Genomic DNA, 14,303 nt, shown 5'->3' with positions numbered 1-14,303 from the left:
AGGGTTTTGCTGACCAACATCTGGCTGGATGTTGACTGCCAGGCTAGGTCCTTCTCTTCACTATATCACAATGATTTGCCCGACAATTATTAGTGGGGAAATACAGATACAACCCTCACTAGATCACCAAAGGTCAGCCGTGCAGTTGACAAAGATTGATTAAACCAAGAAAAAAAATTCAAATGTTGCAGCATATCATTGGGAATTTCCTTGGGAGCTTCTCCATTGACCTTCAATGATATGGTTCATCTTTTATGTGGACCTGACAATTTGATCTATTTCCAACGCTTTTTTGAAGCCCTCTTGATGCTCTCTGAGATTTGTCTCACTACTTTCTTCAGTTTTTGTGCTCTGTTAACCATTTTTAGGAATCCACCCTTATTTCATTTCCTTCTGCTTTAAAACGTTATTCTTACTATTCTTTTGACTTGTTTAGTAAATTTAAACAATCCATATTTTGCTAATGCTTATTAAAATGAAAGTTCTGACCCTATCTGAATAATAGGTTCAGATGCATTCTATTTCACTTCTGTAGATCAATTTTAAGTCTAATTAATGTTGCCTGTGATTTTTTTCAAGATTTGAAATCTCCTTTCCCAAGTTTTAAAAAGCTCATTACTATTTTGACTTTAATTTTGACCTTGGTTTGGCAGTTTCAAATCTAACAATTGGCCGATTGGATAGGTAACTGGCTGTCTGATCGAAGACAGAGGGTGGTGGTGGATGGAAAATTTTCGGACTGGAGGCAGGTTGCTAGCGGAGTGCCGCAGGGATCGGTGCTTGGTCCTCTGCTCTTTGTGATTTTTATTAATGACTTAGAGGAGGGGGCTGAAGGGTGGATCAGTAAATTTGCTGATGACACCAAGATTGGTGGAGTAGTGGATGAGGTGGAGGGGTGTTGTAGGCTGCAAAGAGACATAGATAGGATGCAAAGCTGGGCTGAAAAATGGCAAATGGAGTTTAACCCTGATAAATGTGAGGTGATTCATTTTGGTAGGACTAATTTAAATGTGGATTACAGGGTCAAAGGTAGGGTTCTGAAGACTGTGGAGGAACAGAGAGATCTTGGGGTCCATATCCACAGATCTCTAAAGGTTGCCACTCAAGTGGATAGAGCTGTGAAGAAGGCATATAGTGTGTTAGCTTTTATTAACAGGGGGTTGGAGTTTAAGAGCCGTGGGGTTATGCTGCAACTGTACAGGACCTTGGTGAGACCGCATTTGGAATATTGCGTGCAGTTCTGGTCACCTCACTATAAGAAGGATGTGGAAGCGCTGGAAAGAGTGCAGAGGAGATTTACCAGGATGCTGCCTGGTTTGGAGTGTCGGTCTTATGAGGAAAGGTTGAGGGAGCTGGGGCTGTTCTCTCTGGAGCGGAGGAGATTGAGGGGAGACTTAATAGAGGTTTATAAAATGATGAAGGGGATAGATCGAGTGAACGTTCAAAGACTATTTCCTCGGGTGGATGGAGCTATTACGAGGGGGCATAACTATAGGGTTCATGGTGGGAGATATAGGAAGGATATCAGAGGTAGGTTCTTCACGCAGAGAGTGGTTGGGGTGTGGAATGGACTGCCTGCAGTGATAGTGGAGTCAGACACTTTAGGAACATTTAAGCGGTTATTGGATAGGCACATGGAGCACACCAGGATGGTAGGGAGTGGGATAGCTTGATCTTGGTTTCAGATAAAGCTCGGCACAACATCGTGGGCCGAAGGGCCTGTTCTGTGCTGTACTGTTCTATGTTAATACAGAGGCCAAGATTTAATTGCCAAATTAGCACTGATTTTAATAAGACCTACTGCTTCGAATGTGTATATCATCAGGGAATATTTTGAAGGGTTGAGGGGAAGATACCCTGTGAAATGGAAATCCCCACAAGTTGCGAGATGATTTGAACCAATATCATTAATCTCATCAAAATGTCATCTGGTCGTCAATCTCCCTGAAAATTTCATGAAGTTGTGATATTTGCACATAAAGGTTGAGGGAAGCATCTTGACTTGAACCCACCCTCCCCATCTCCTTGAGAAGGGTTCCTGCCCACCTAATTTTCACTCCCGGGAGGTGGGGGTGGGACGGAGCCAGGTCTTGTCGCCCCTGGAGGCAAGCCTGAGGTGACAATGGGGAGCAGGTGGATGTTCAGGTCAGCAAGCTGGAACACCTGCCTCTATTCACTGAGATATGGCCCAGTCTTAATGAAGAATGCAGGCCCTCAAACCTTCACCTCTCACCCCCTTCAGCCTCGCACAGCTCTATGCCCCCATGTCACCTCTAGATTCTCTCATATACCACATTAACCTCTCCATGTCCCCAAATGTCCTCCAGGCCCCCTCGTATATCTATCATATCCACCCACCCAATATCCACCATGGGAAAGTCTCAGGAGCCATGTCTTTGTTAGAAGTTCTTTTTAATATAATTTTCAATCTGAAAGAGTTGTAATGCAAAGACACTTCATAGTAAAAAAAAATCTCATTCCAAAAAGCCACAAAAAAAATTCAATACCTCAAGTGGTCAATCTGTTGTAAAAACAAACCTTCACTAATCATATTAAAGACAGGTAATCTTTCAATAACTTCTTAATAACATCAAATAATATGTGGACATAGCTGCCCACTGAGTTCTGGAGCTTTTGAAACTCAGCCAAGCACTCATATTGGGCTCAGCTGGATTAAGAGGCCATTGCTTTCTGTATTAATCATTAAGAATGGAGTTTATTGAAATTGCAAAAAATAGATGCCTGTGGGTTTTTTGTGAAGCTTCAACAGAAGGCATTCCAGCATTCCAGCAGCATGTATCTGCTATTTTTCACTCTAAATGAGAGTTGCAGATTGATCAGTAAAAACAATTAGCTGTGAATTTAAATAACTTCAGACCATGCCACTTAAGCATCCCCAAGCAGTGTTTTCTTCAGTCTGAATGCATAATTTTTTTTTCCCAGCAAGAAAAACACTTTAATACCTCGCAACACTTGCACAATGCTGGTGAATGTAATGGCCAATTTATCCTTGCCGGACAAAACCCATAATCTAGCTACATTACAATATAGCAATTAACTATTGAAACTGAAAGAACAGGTTTTTATTTTCTGTATTTCAAAGCCTGTCAATGAAAGAATCCCAGGAGCAAGGTAACTGCTTTGGGACTGGTGTTCTCCCATGGCTCATTACTCCTCTGAGATGCCGTGAACCATGTATACTTATGGATGGGACCCAGCTCTACAATTAGCACTGATTTTAATAAGACCTACTGCTTTGAATGTGTATATCATCAGGGAATATTTTGAAGGGTTGAGGGGAAGATACCCTGTGAAATGGAAATCCCCACAAGTTGCGAGATGATTTGAACCAATATCATTAATCTCATCAAAATGTCATCTGGTTGTCAATCTCCCTGAAAATTTCATGAAGTTGTGATATTTGCACATGAAGGTTGAGGGAAGCATCTTGACTTGAACCCACCCTCCCCATCTCCTTGAGAAGGGTTCCTGCCCACCTAATTTTCACTCCCAGGAGGTGGGGGTTTTGTAGAGTTTTGTTAAAACTCTTACTGTGTTTACCCCAGCCGGCATCTCCAGATATTGGGAATGAAAGCAGGAATCCTGGAATTGGGTCCTGACTGCCATTATTAATAGACTCCTAAATCGGCTTGACTCAGTGAAATTCTGGGCCTAATGGTCCAATAAACCTGCGGCAGAAATTTTGGACTGGAATTTAACAGTGCAAGTACCTATTTAATGATGAGATTTGTGTTTCTGAAATGCCAACCAACCCCTCCAGCCTGGCAAGGGAGCAACTGAAACCGAAGTCTCAAATATTTATTTTTTTAATTTGGACTTTTCTCATTGGTTTATTAAAAAAACAATCTCTTCTTTCCTTAATACAAACTTCCTTTCCCTCTTAATGTTTCTTTCTGTTTCTATTTGAGCTCGAATTCAATTATGCTTTTCCATTATTTGCTCAGTTTCTTTCCCTATCCTTAAATATCTCTGATTAAGGTGACAGACTGTTGGTGCTGTTATTAACTCAAGTCCCAGATATCCTTTTAATAGCTCACATTTCCACCAATTAGCGGTACACAGATGTTTTGTGCTGAAGAGCGAGTATAAAAAATGTGACAACGGGTGGCTAGATGACTTACTCCAACAAATTCTGGCCAATTGAGTTCCACAGCTTTAAGGCCCTAGTAGTAATAGGTTATCCATAGTCTTGATTTTGACACAAGGAAGATTCGCAGAGGACATTTTCAGAATTTCGTAAAAATGTTGTCCCGAACAAAAATATGTATAATTTTTAATATACCCTTATCCAGGTTCAAACAAATCCTCATTTCATTATTTTGTTTTGCAGAATCTCAATGCAGCCTCCTCTAGTTTCCTTTGTTCAAGGGAAAAAGAAGAGCTCCTTAATCAGTTGTATACTGCGTATGGAATGAGAGAAAATGCTTGCTATTAAAAGTTTGTTAAGATAACACCGTGTTAGTGAGCAACCAATAGTTAATGGCTTCAATCCAAGTATATTTTTGCTCTTCAATACAGTCCCCACTGCTTGTAGCAGGCCTGTTTATGCAAATATGATACGCCCACTGTAAGTATTGGCTGGTTTAACAAATGGACAAAGATAAATGATAAAACCTACAGATGATGATTCAGAAACCTGCACTCACAACCAATAAATCTGTCAATCTAACCGAGATTAAAGCCCTGTAATTGTCTGCTGCCTGCAGCTGGAATCTATCGCCTCAGTTATAGTTAAGTTGGATCGTACCCCAATTTTCCCGTTGAGAACTCTTTTCAAAGTTTAAAATTGAGCCTGAACGTGTCGAGCTCAGCAAGCCGGAAAGAAGGGTTCACAGCAGTTGCAGAATTTGTGGAGGCCAATGGGATTAGAATTTAACAGTTGATAATCATTGAAACTCTACAGTGCAGAAGGATACTATTCGGCCAATCAAGTCTGCACCTACTCTCCAATAGAGCATCCCACCCAGGCCCTATCCTCACAACCCCACATATTTGGGCCCCTAATCCCCCCCCTAACCTACACATCTTTGGACACTTAGGGGCAATTTAGCATGGCCAATCCATCTAACCTGCACATCTTTGGACCGTGGGGGAAAGCACAGCACCCGGAGGAAACCCACACAGACACGGGGAGAATGTGCGATCTCCACACAAACAGTGACCCAAACTGGAATTGAATCTGGGCCCCTGGCGCTGTCAGGCCACTATGCCACCTGGTTAATCATGAGGTGCAAGCAATTTCTTTAGTTGCCTGGAAATGCTGGTCTGCTTAACATAGTTTAAACGGTGCCTTTGTAATTGTTTTCTACCACAATGGAAAATGCCCACTTTTTTTTAATCTCCAAAAAATAAAAGGACTGATTTACCTCAATATTTTCCTGAGAATATGTATCTCATGATCTAAGTATATATCCTCCTAAATTACAGCAGTAAGGTAGAAAACTAGAGTTAATATTTTATATTTCAACACTGGTGAAAAGGACTGGTTAGCTACTATAAAGCCTAGATTCTCTTGAAATCATCTTGTAGAATAATGAAGTCAAACTGATACCTTGAGCTACGTATTTTTGTATAAGCTTTGTTTAGTACAGCTATTAAGAAGCATATTAATATCAAGAAAAAGTATTAAATTCAGCTGCATTTAACTGCCTATCAGTATTTTCCAAATAAAACAGTGTGCTGTAGGGGCATGGGTATGTAATCACGACAATTTATTGACGCTCCATAAGGTTTACTTGTGTTGATGAGCATCACCTTGTAAGGTTGGTGAGCCCAACCCTTTGTGGAGGGATTACTAGTTAGTGGCTACTCTTTGATTTCCTTGTGGGATGGAATGAGTCCATGTTGGAGGAGCATGTATCGTGTGGGTTTCCAGGAATGGATTCCAGACTGGTAATTCCTGAGTTCCAGGAGGATATGTATATCCCTTCATGTCCCTGGCCTTAGTCTGGAGGTACATATAAGCAGGAATTTGTTTGATGGCACACTCATTGTCAAGCAATGGTCTGGAATATGTCAATGGAAGTCTGGTATTAATGGCAGGCTAGCTTTATGATGTATTGTTGGTTAACATGCATATCTCAATTAATTGCTTGAACAAAATGATATTTTGAGAGACAGTAAAATGTTTTAAACAGTATCTTACAAGTTTACTGCTCTGAGTTACCAATGGAAGTTGGTTTATTAAAGTTTACTGAAAATGATTAAACTTGTGTGTCTGCGGTCCAATTCATTATCAAATTTGATTGTTAGAATTTTAAAAATATTTTACTATGAAGCATTAATTCACTCTCTTTATCACACTTCTTGATTTAGTATTGTAGAAATATTCTCATGCCTCACAATGCTTGGCAATTATGTTTTGTGTAACCAGAGCACTGTGCAGTCAGTCTCACTCATGAAATTAAACGTATGGGTAGAATTTTCTGCTCATCCACACTTCTGAGTAGTCTGACAGGGCGTAGGGTATAAAATTGGCTGTCATAGCAGTGAAACATTCCCATCGCTTGGCTGCTACCACCAGTATCTTGCTATTGATAGGGGAGTCGTAGGGCACCCAACTACTCAGATGTCAATTGAGGCCCTTAAGAGGTTAGTTATTGGCCACTTAAGGGCCAATTCCTTCTGGTGACCTGTTCAGCTTGAGGGGGTGGGGTACCTCCTGTTCAGATACCCTGTGCACAACAAATGCCCCTATCCTCCACCCCGCTCCCCTTGGAATTCCTCTTCTCCATGTGTTCCCTCCTGTGCCATCCCAACTCGCTTGATTGGCCAGCAGTTCTTGGAAGTGTGATTTTCCAGATGTGGGGCAACTTGGTCAAGCAGAAGCAGGCTTTGCCCATCAGAGGCCCACCGCCTCCATGTAAAATTCCCTCCTGTAATTCATGGAGCCACTGCTATTTAAATGCGTGCATTTTATGACTACTTAGGAACCTCTGACATTAACATACATTTGTGCAAATGATGGGAAGTGTAGGGAAAAGAGTGTCTGTGTCTTCAGCTCCCTTCACCAGACAGATGGAGTATAACGTTGACAAGTGTGAGGTTATCCACTTTGGAAGGAATAATAGCAAAATGGACTATTATTTAAACGGTGAAAAATTACAACATGCTACTGTGCAGAGGGACCTGGGGGTCCTTGTGCATGAATCGCAAAAACTCAGTTCGCAGGTGCAGCAGGTGATCAAGAAGGCAAATGGAATGTTGGCCTTTATCGCGAAGGGGATGGAGCATAAAAGCAGGGAGGTCTTGCTGCAATTGTACAAGGTACTGGTGAGGCCGCAACTAGAGTACTGTGTGCAATTTTGGTCCCCTTATTTGCGGAAGGATATATTGGCCTTGGAGGGAGTACAGAGAAGGTTCACCAGATTGATACCGGAGATGAGGGGGTTAGTTTATGAGGAGAGATTGAGTAGATTGGGCCTGTACTTGTTAGAGTTTAGAAGGCTGAGGGGAGATCTTATAGAGACATATAAGATAATGAAGGGGCGAGACAGGATAGTGGCAGAGAGATTCTTTCCACTTGGAAAGGAAACAAGAACTAGAGGACACAGCCTCAAAATAAGGGGGAGTCAGTTTAGAGCAGAGTTGAGGAGGAACTTCTTCTCTCAGAGGGTAGTGAATCTCTGGAATTCTCTGCCCATTGAAGCAGTGGAGGCTACCTCGTTAAATATGTTTAAATCACAGGTAGATAGATTTCTGATCAATAAGGGAATTGAGGGTTATGGGGAGCGGGCGGGTAAGTGGAACTAAACCACTATCAGATCAGCCATGATCTTATTGAATGGCGGGGCAGGCTCGAGGGGCTAGATGGCCTACTCCTGCTCCTATTTCTTATGTTCTTATGACAGAAACCAGTGGGAAAGTTTAAGGAAGATGTACAGGGGAAGTTTTTCATGCAAAGAGTGGTGGGTACCTGAAACGCACTGCCAGAAGAGGAGGTGGAAGCAGACATATTAGCAACATGAATAGGAAGGGAAGAGAGGGATATGGACTGAGTAACGGCAGAAGGTTATTTTTGTAGTTAGGCATCATGATTGGCACAGGCTTGGGGGGCCGAAGGGCCTGTTCTTGTTCTGTACTGTTCTTTGTTTTTTTTTTGTCCGGTTACTCACGATGGTGAAAATAGCCAGCACCAGGGGAATGGAGATAGGACTTTCAGATCTAGGACCCGACAACCATTTTATTCCAGTTCTGCTCCATTTTGTTCCTGATTGAGACTATGAAATTCTAACCCATTTAACTCTACTTTTCTCTTCACAGCTGCTGCTGACCTGCTGAGTATTTCCAGCGTTTCCTGTTTCTATTGCCTGAGGCTTTTATTGTCATTTCGATGTTTAATGATTTAACACAGAGAGAGGAGGAATTTTGTTTTAAGAAAGCCCTGCAAATGACACAAGAAGAGAAATGTGACGATACAAAATCAAGAGATTTAGAAAGACAGTGCATAGAGTCTTAAAGGTTTTAACAGAGCATAGATATGTATGGTGGCAAGTATTTGAAATATGAAGTCCAATATCTATAGTCCATCAGTAGTACAAACACTGCTGGAAACGCTAGGTGTATTTCAAAAGGCAAGCATTTTAAATGTTATTAATGCACTGATGCATGGATTTCATTGATTTTTCAGTTAGATTTGCAAATGAAAAAATTCCTCACTGAATGAGTTCAGTGAGGTACAACAATTGCTTGTTTCTGCATACTGAACAACTTAAAATACCCATTAGAGTGACCTCTTATTCTATAGCTTTACCACAATAGCCTATAAATTATTAATCATGCATTCTGAAATGATGTGCATTATTCTAAAATCTCATTTAGAACACTGCTGCCCCATGTGTTCACTTAAACACATTTTGAAGGAGCATTGGAAGGGAATCTTATTTTCTGTGGTAATTCTGGTGGTAAAATACAGTCGCATTTTAAAGATCAGGCAAACATTTCAGTCAGAAATGAACTAGGTTTCCTTCTATATTTTCTGGGACCTGCCTGATTTCAATGTTATAACAAAGTCCCAAAGATGGTTTGGGAATTTTGAGGCAGATTCTATGTGTTGCTGCAGAATTTGAATTGCATGCAACAGTGTGAAGGAGCCAGAGCAGGAAATATTATTCCAGCAGCATGAACTTAACTTTGCACCGCAAAGAATTTCACAGAGACCTTCCGGACAGTTGAGAACCTTTTAAACAAGCATTTCATAGAATCTCTACAGTGTAGAATGAGGCCATTCATCCCATTGAGTCTGCACTGACTCTCTGACAGAATGTCTTACCCAGATCCTCTCCCCCGCCTGTTCCCGTAGCCCTGCACATTCACCATGGCTAATCCATTTAACCGACATATCTTGGGAAGCTAAGGGGCAATTTAGCATAGCCAATCCACCTAACCTGCACATCCTGCAGCCATAACTTGTGAGTCCGTGTAAGATTAAGTGCAGGAAAGCAATACCTGCATTTGTGTATCCTCTGGATGGTTACCGCAGTCTCCATTGGAGCAAGTCTAATTGAGATCTCCATGAGGCCTTAAGGGCAGTCTGTGCTTCTTTCATGGATGCTCAGACTGCTGCCAAAAAGGCTTGGATTCTGCAGTGTAAAGGTTCGTATTTTCTTCCCTCAAACAATTGAGTCCAGGATACAGATATATATCTCAGGGATTCACTAATCTGATTGAAACTATTAGATTGAAATTATAAGAGCTGTTTATTCTCTGAGCAGGGCCATGTGGAAGCAATATCTGTTACTGATGAAACGGCAGGAATGAATTCGCAAATAAACTACAGATGATAGGACCCCAAAAGGAGACTCATCTGTTGAGGCATTCAACTGAGAATGTTACCTTCAGTATCTGAGAGTCCATGTATTCATTCTTCTTTAATGAACTTCCAGATAGTGGTGCTACATGTGCACATTACTAGTTGGAACCTGTAGCTCCTTATACTACTTTTAAAAATATTTTCAATTGATGTGGACAGTGTATACAAAACTGCATTTATTACCCATCCGCAGTAGCTCTGAGAACTTGGTGGTTTGTAACTGTTTTGCTTTCCAGGCCAACTTCAGAGCACAGCATGGAACTAAAGTCAAGTCAAAGGAGACAGGTTCACGCCTGAAGAACATTAGTGAACAAGTTGGATTTTTATACCATTCCACCATATATTCTGTCAGTCCAGAAATAGCCGATATTACTGAATGCAGTTTCAAAATGTAACTGAGAACTTAACTTCTTGATCTCTGCATTACTAATTCATTACCTTTGGAACTGCACTGCCATTAACACTTTTCTTACAATTTAAAGTAACATTTCATATGGAACTTTATGACGTGCCTTTTGGTAGTCAAGGTGCAGCATGTGTAAGATTTTCCATAGTCCATTTGAATTGTCCTATCTCCAAAGAAATCAATAATAGCTTCATCTATTAAGTCTAAGGTCCACATGAATGATAGAAAAGTACCATTTATATGGCTAGATCAAGATCCAGGACACCTTAGTTAGGCTAGGTAATCAAGATGGAATAAGTCAAACTCCCAAAGCATCAGAGCAAAATGGAGTTTTCCATAATTATACCTACAGGTAAACAACTCTTGGGTATACTTTCAATCATTGCCAATAAATTCCGTGGGTTGCGCCTTATTGATCCTGAATATTATTCTTTACATTGATCAGCTATCCATTTCTTTCTTAGTACTTTCCCATTGTCTCTAAACGGGTTTACCTCCTGTCAATTGTGTTAACTTTTACATTACAGAGAGCTGGTGGCGTAGTGATATTGTCACTGGACTGGTGATCTAGGGACTCAGGATAACTTTCTGTTGTGTTCTGTTCATGGCAGATGGTGAACTTCAAATTCAACAAAAATGATGACCATGAAAACATTGTCAAGTTTGTAAAACTGCATCTGGTTCACTAATGGGGAGGAAATCTGCTCTGCTTATCTGATCTGGCCTACACGTGACTCCAGACCCACAGCAACATGATTGATTATGAAGTGCCACTTGGTTCCAGGGCAATTAGGGATGGGCAATAAATGCTGGCCCAACCCACAAGGCCCACATCCTATAAATTAATATAAAAAGATTATTTAAAGATCAATCTAATCTATTCAATTTTTATTCTTGCTTTTATGCTACATTATAGCTAAACATAAACAGTATCAGCCACAATGACTTCTGCTTATCTCACTCTACAGTCTGGCTTGCCCAGAGATGTTCCCTCCCTCTCCAGCAGATGTACGTGCACTTCTGCATCTTCTAATATATGCAAACTGACTCATTGTCCTTTCTGAGCCACTTAAGTTATCACAAGATTTAAGCTCATATAAAAATACATTTAGCAATCTAGTATAAAATACCAGCATAGAAAATACCAAACATTATTCAATGTCGTGTGTGGCAAAAAATTATTAGAGAGTTGTTAAATGCTTAGCTTCCTCCATACAGATAGTTGCTTTTTTCATTCAAGGTATATGGACATCGCTGGCTAGGTCAACATTTATTGCCCGTTCATTATTACGCTTGAGAAAATGGTGGTGAGCTGCCTTCTTGAACCTTTGTCGTCCATTTGGTGTAGGTACACCCACAGTGCTGTTAGGAAGGGAGTTCCAGGATTTTGACCCAGCGACAGTGAAGGAACGGCGATTTATTTCCAAGTCAGGATGGTGAGTGACTTGGAGGGGAACCTCCAGGTGGTGATGTTTCCATGTATCTGTTGCTCTTGTTCTTCTAGGTGGTAGTGGTTGAGGGTTAGGAAGCTGCTGCCTAAGGAACTCTGGTGAGTTCCTGCAATGCATCCTGTAGATGGCACAGATGGTTGCCACGTTAGTTGGTGGTGGACAGAGTGAATGTTTGTGGATGGGATCCTGAATGCTGTCAAGTTTCTCAATTGTTGTTGGAGCTGCATTCATCTAGGCAAGTGGAGCGTATTCCATTTCACTCCTGTTTTGTGCTTTGTAGATGGTCTGTGTGGAGTTTGCACATTCTCCTCGTGTCTGCGTGGGTTTCCTCCGGGTGCTCCGGTTTCCTCCCACAGTCCAAAGATGTGCGGGTTAGGTTGATTGGCCATGCTAAATTGCCCCTTAGTGTCCTGGGATGCATAGGTTAGAGGGATTAGCAGGTAAATATGAGGGGGTAGGGCCTGGGTGGGATTGTGGTCAGTGCAGACTCGATGGGCCGAATGGCCTCCTTCTGCACTGTAGGGTTTCTATGATTTCTATGACAGGCTTTGGGGTGTCAGGAGGTGAGTTACTCGCTGCAGGATTCCTAGCCTCTGACCTTCTCTTGTAGCCACAGTATTTATATAGCTCATCTCGTTCAGTTTCTGGTCAATGGTAACTCCTAGGATGTTGATAATGGGGGACCCAGCGTTGGTATTGCCATTGAATGTCAAGATGGTTCGATTCTACCTTACTGGAGATTGCCATGGTCTGGCACTTGTGTGGCGCAAATATTATTTGCCACTAGTTAGCTCAAGCCTGGATATTGTCCAGGACTTCCTGCATTTCGACATGCATTTCAGTATTTGAGGAGTAGCGAATGATGCTGAACATTGTGCAATCATTAGTGAACATGTCCACCTTTGATCTTATGATCAAGAGGAGGTCATTGATGAAGCAGTTGAAGTTAGTTGGACCGAGGACACTGGACTGAGGAACTCCTGGAACTGAAATGACTGACCTCCAACAACCACAACCATTATCATTTGTGGTAATTATGACAACAACCAGCAGAGAATTTTCCCCTTGATTCCCATTGACATCAATTTTGCTAGGGCTCTGTAATGTCACATTTGGTCAAAATCCGCTTTGACGTCAAGGGCAGTCACTCTCACCGCACCTCTGGAGCTCAGCTCTTTTGTCCATGCCTGAACCAAGGTTGTAATGAGGTCAGGAGCTGAGTGGTCCTTGCGGAATACATACTGAACATCAGTGAGTTGGTTATTAAGCAAGTGCTGCTTGATAGCGCTGTTGATGACCGTTTTCATCACTTTACTGATGACCGGAAGTAGACTGATGGGATGGTAATTGGCTGGGTTGGATTTGTCCTGCTTTTGCTGCACAGGACATAACTAGGCAATTTTCACTTTGCTGGATAGGGAGCAGTGTTGCAGCTGCATAGGGGCGCCACGGTGGCACAGTGGTTAGCACTGCTGTCTCACAGTCCAAGGGATCTGGGTTCGATTCCTGGCTTGGGCCACTGTCTGTGCGAGTCTCCCCGTGTCTGCATGGGTTTCCTCCAGATGCTCCAGTTTCCTCCCACAGTCTGAAAGACATGCTGGTTAGGTGCATTGGCCACGCTAAATTCTCCCTCAGTGTACCCAAACAGGTGCCAAAGTGTGGAGATGCCGGCGTTGGACCATGCAGACGCTGCGACAACGGATGAATGAACACCGCTCGACAATCACCAGGCAAGACTGTTCTCTTCCCGTTGGGGAGCACTTCAGCGGTCACGGGCATTCGGCCTCTGATATTCAGGTCAGCGGCCTTCACCGCGGCCAAGGCTGCCTTCATGACACACGGCGGCGCAGAGTCGCTGAGCAGAAACTGATAGCCAAGTTCCGCACACATGAGGACGGCCTCAACCGGGATATTGGGTTCATGTCACACTATCTGTAATCCCCACAGCTTGCCTGGACTTGCAGAATTTCACTGGCTGTCCTGTCTGGAGACAATACACATCTGTTTGACCTGTCTTGGTGCTCTCTCCACTCATATTGTTTGTACCTTTAAGACTTGATTAGCTGTAAGTATTCGCATTCCAACCATTCTGTAAATTGAGTTTGTGTCTTTATATGCCCTGTTTGTGAACAGAATTCCCACTCACCTGACGAAGGAGCAGCGCTTCTTCATTGAACCAGGGTTGTTCATCAATGCCTACTATGCAGATATCTCTAAACAATGCAAGCACAAGAACCAGTACAGGAGTGTGACTGACATTGCCAACCCAACACCAACATTCACCCATTCCAGCAGCTGTGCAACATCTAATGCACAGAATATTCTTGGTGTTGTCAGAATGTAAAGAAGACGGGTACAGCCTGGAAAATAACTGAACATTTCCCTGCCTCCAGGAAAAGGATTCAACTTGCCAAAGCATGCTGGCATTGCAAAAATTACAACCAACAAAACAGTAAAGTCTGAAGAAACTGCACTAAACATTGCACAGTTACATGACCAGTGGGATAAGGTAACACTTAAGAGTTTTAAAGCTTCATTAATATCTCATACGATGTAATAGATTCTTCTCTTTAAGGTATTGGACTTAATAAACAGGCAAACATAAACTGGGTAG

At 42.1% G+C, this 14,303-nt stretch overlaps 1 protein-coding gene across 1 annotated transcript in view; it reads left to right on the top strand.

The window, feature by feature from the left end:
• The window catches only part of LOC144495823 (adenosine deaminase-like), a 47,079-nt gene extending 40,850 nt beyond the window's left edge, over positions 1-6,229 (top strand). The window contains exon 11 of the mRNA XM_078216354.1: positions 4,352-6,229. Coding sequence (XP_078072480.1) covers positions 4,352-4,456 — 105 coding nt within the window. The 3' untranslated portion in view covers positions 4,457-6,229. The remainder of the gene's footprint in view (positions 1-4,351) is intronic.
• Positions 6,230-14,303: the final 8,074 nt, after the last annotated feature.

The sequence above is a fragment of the Mustelus asterias genome, chromosome 7 (genome assembly GCF_964213995.1).
Source record: "Mustelus asterias chromosome 7, sMusAst1.hap1.1, whole genome shotgun sequence".
Classification (NCBI taxonomy): domain Eukaryota; kingdom Metazoa; phylum Chordata; class Chondrichthyes; order Carcharhiniformes; family Triakidae; genus Mustelus; species Mustelus asterias.
The sequence above is the reverse complement of the archived record's forward strand: the minus strand, read 5'-3'. Positions and strand labels throughout refer to the sequence as shown.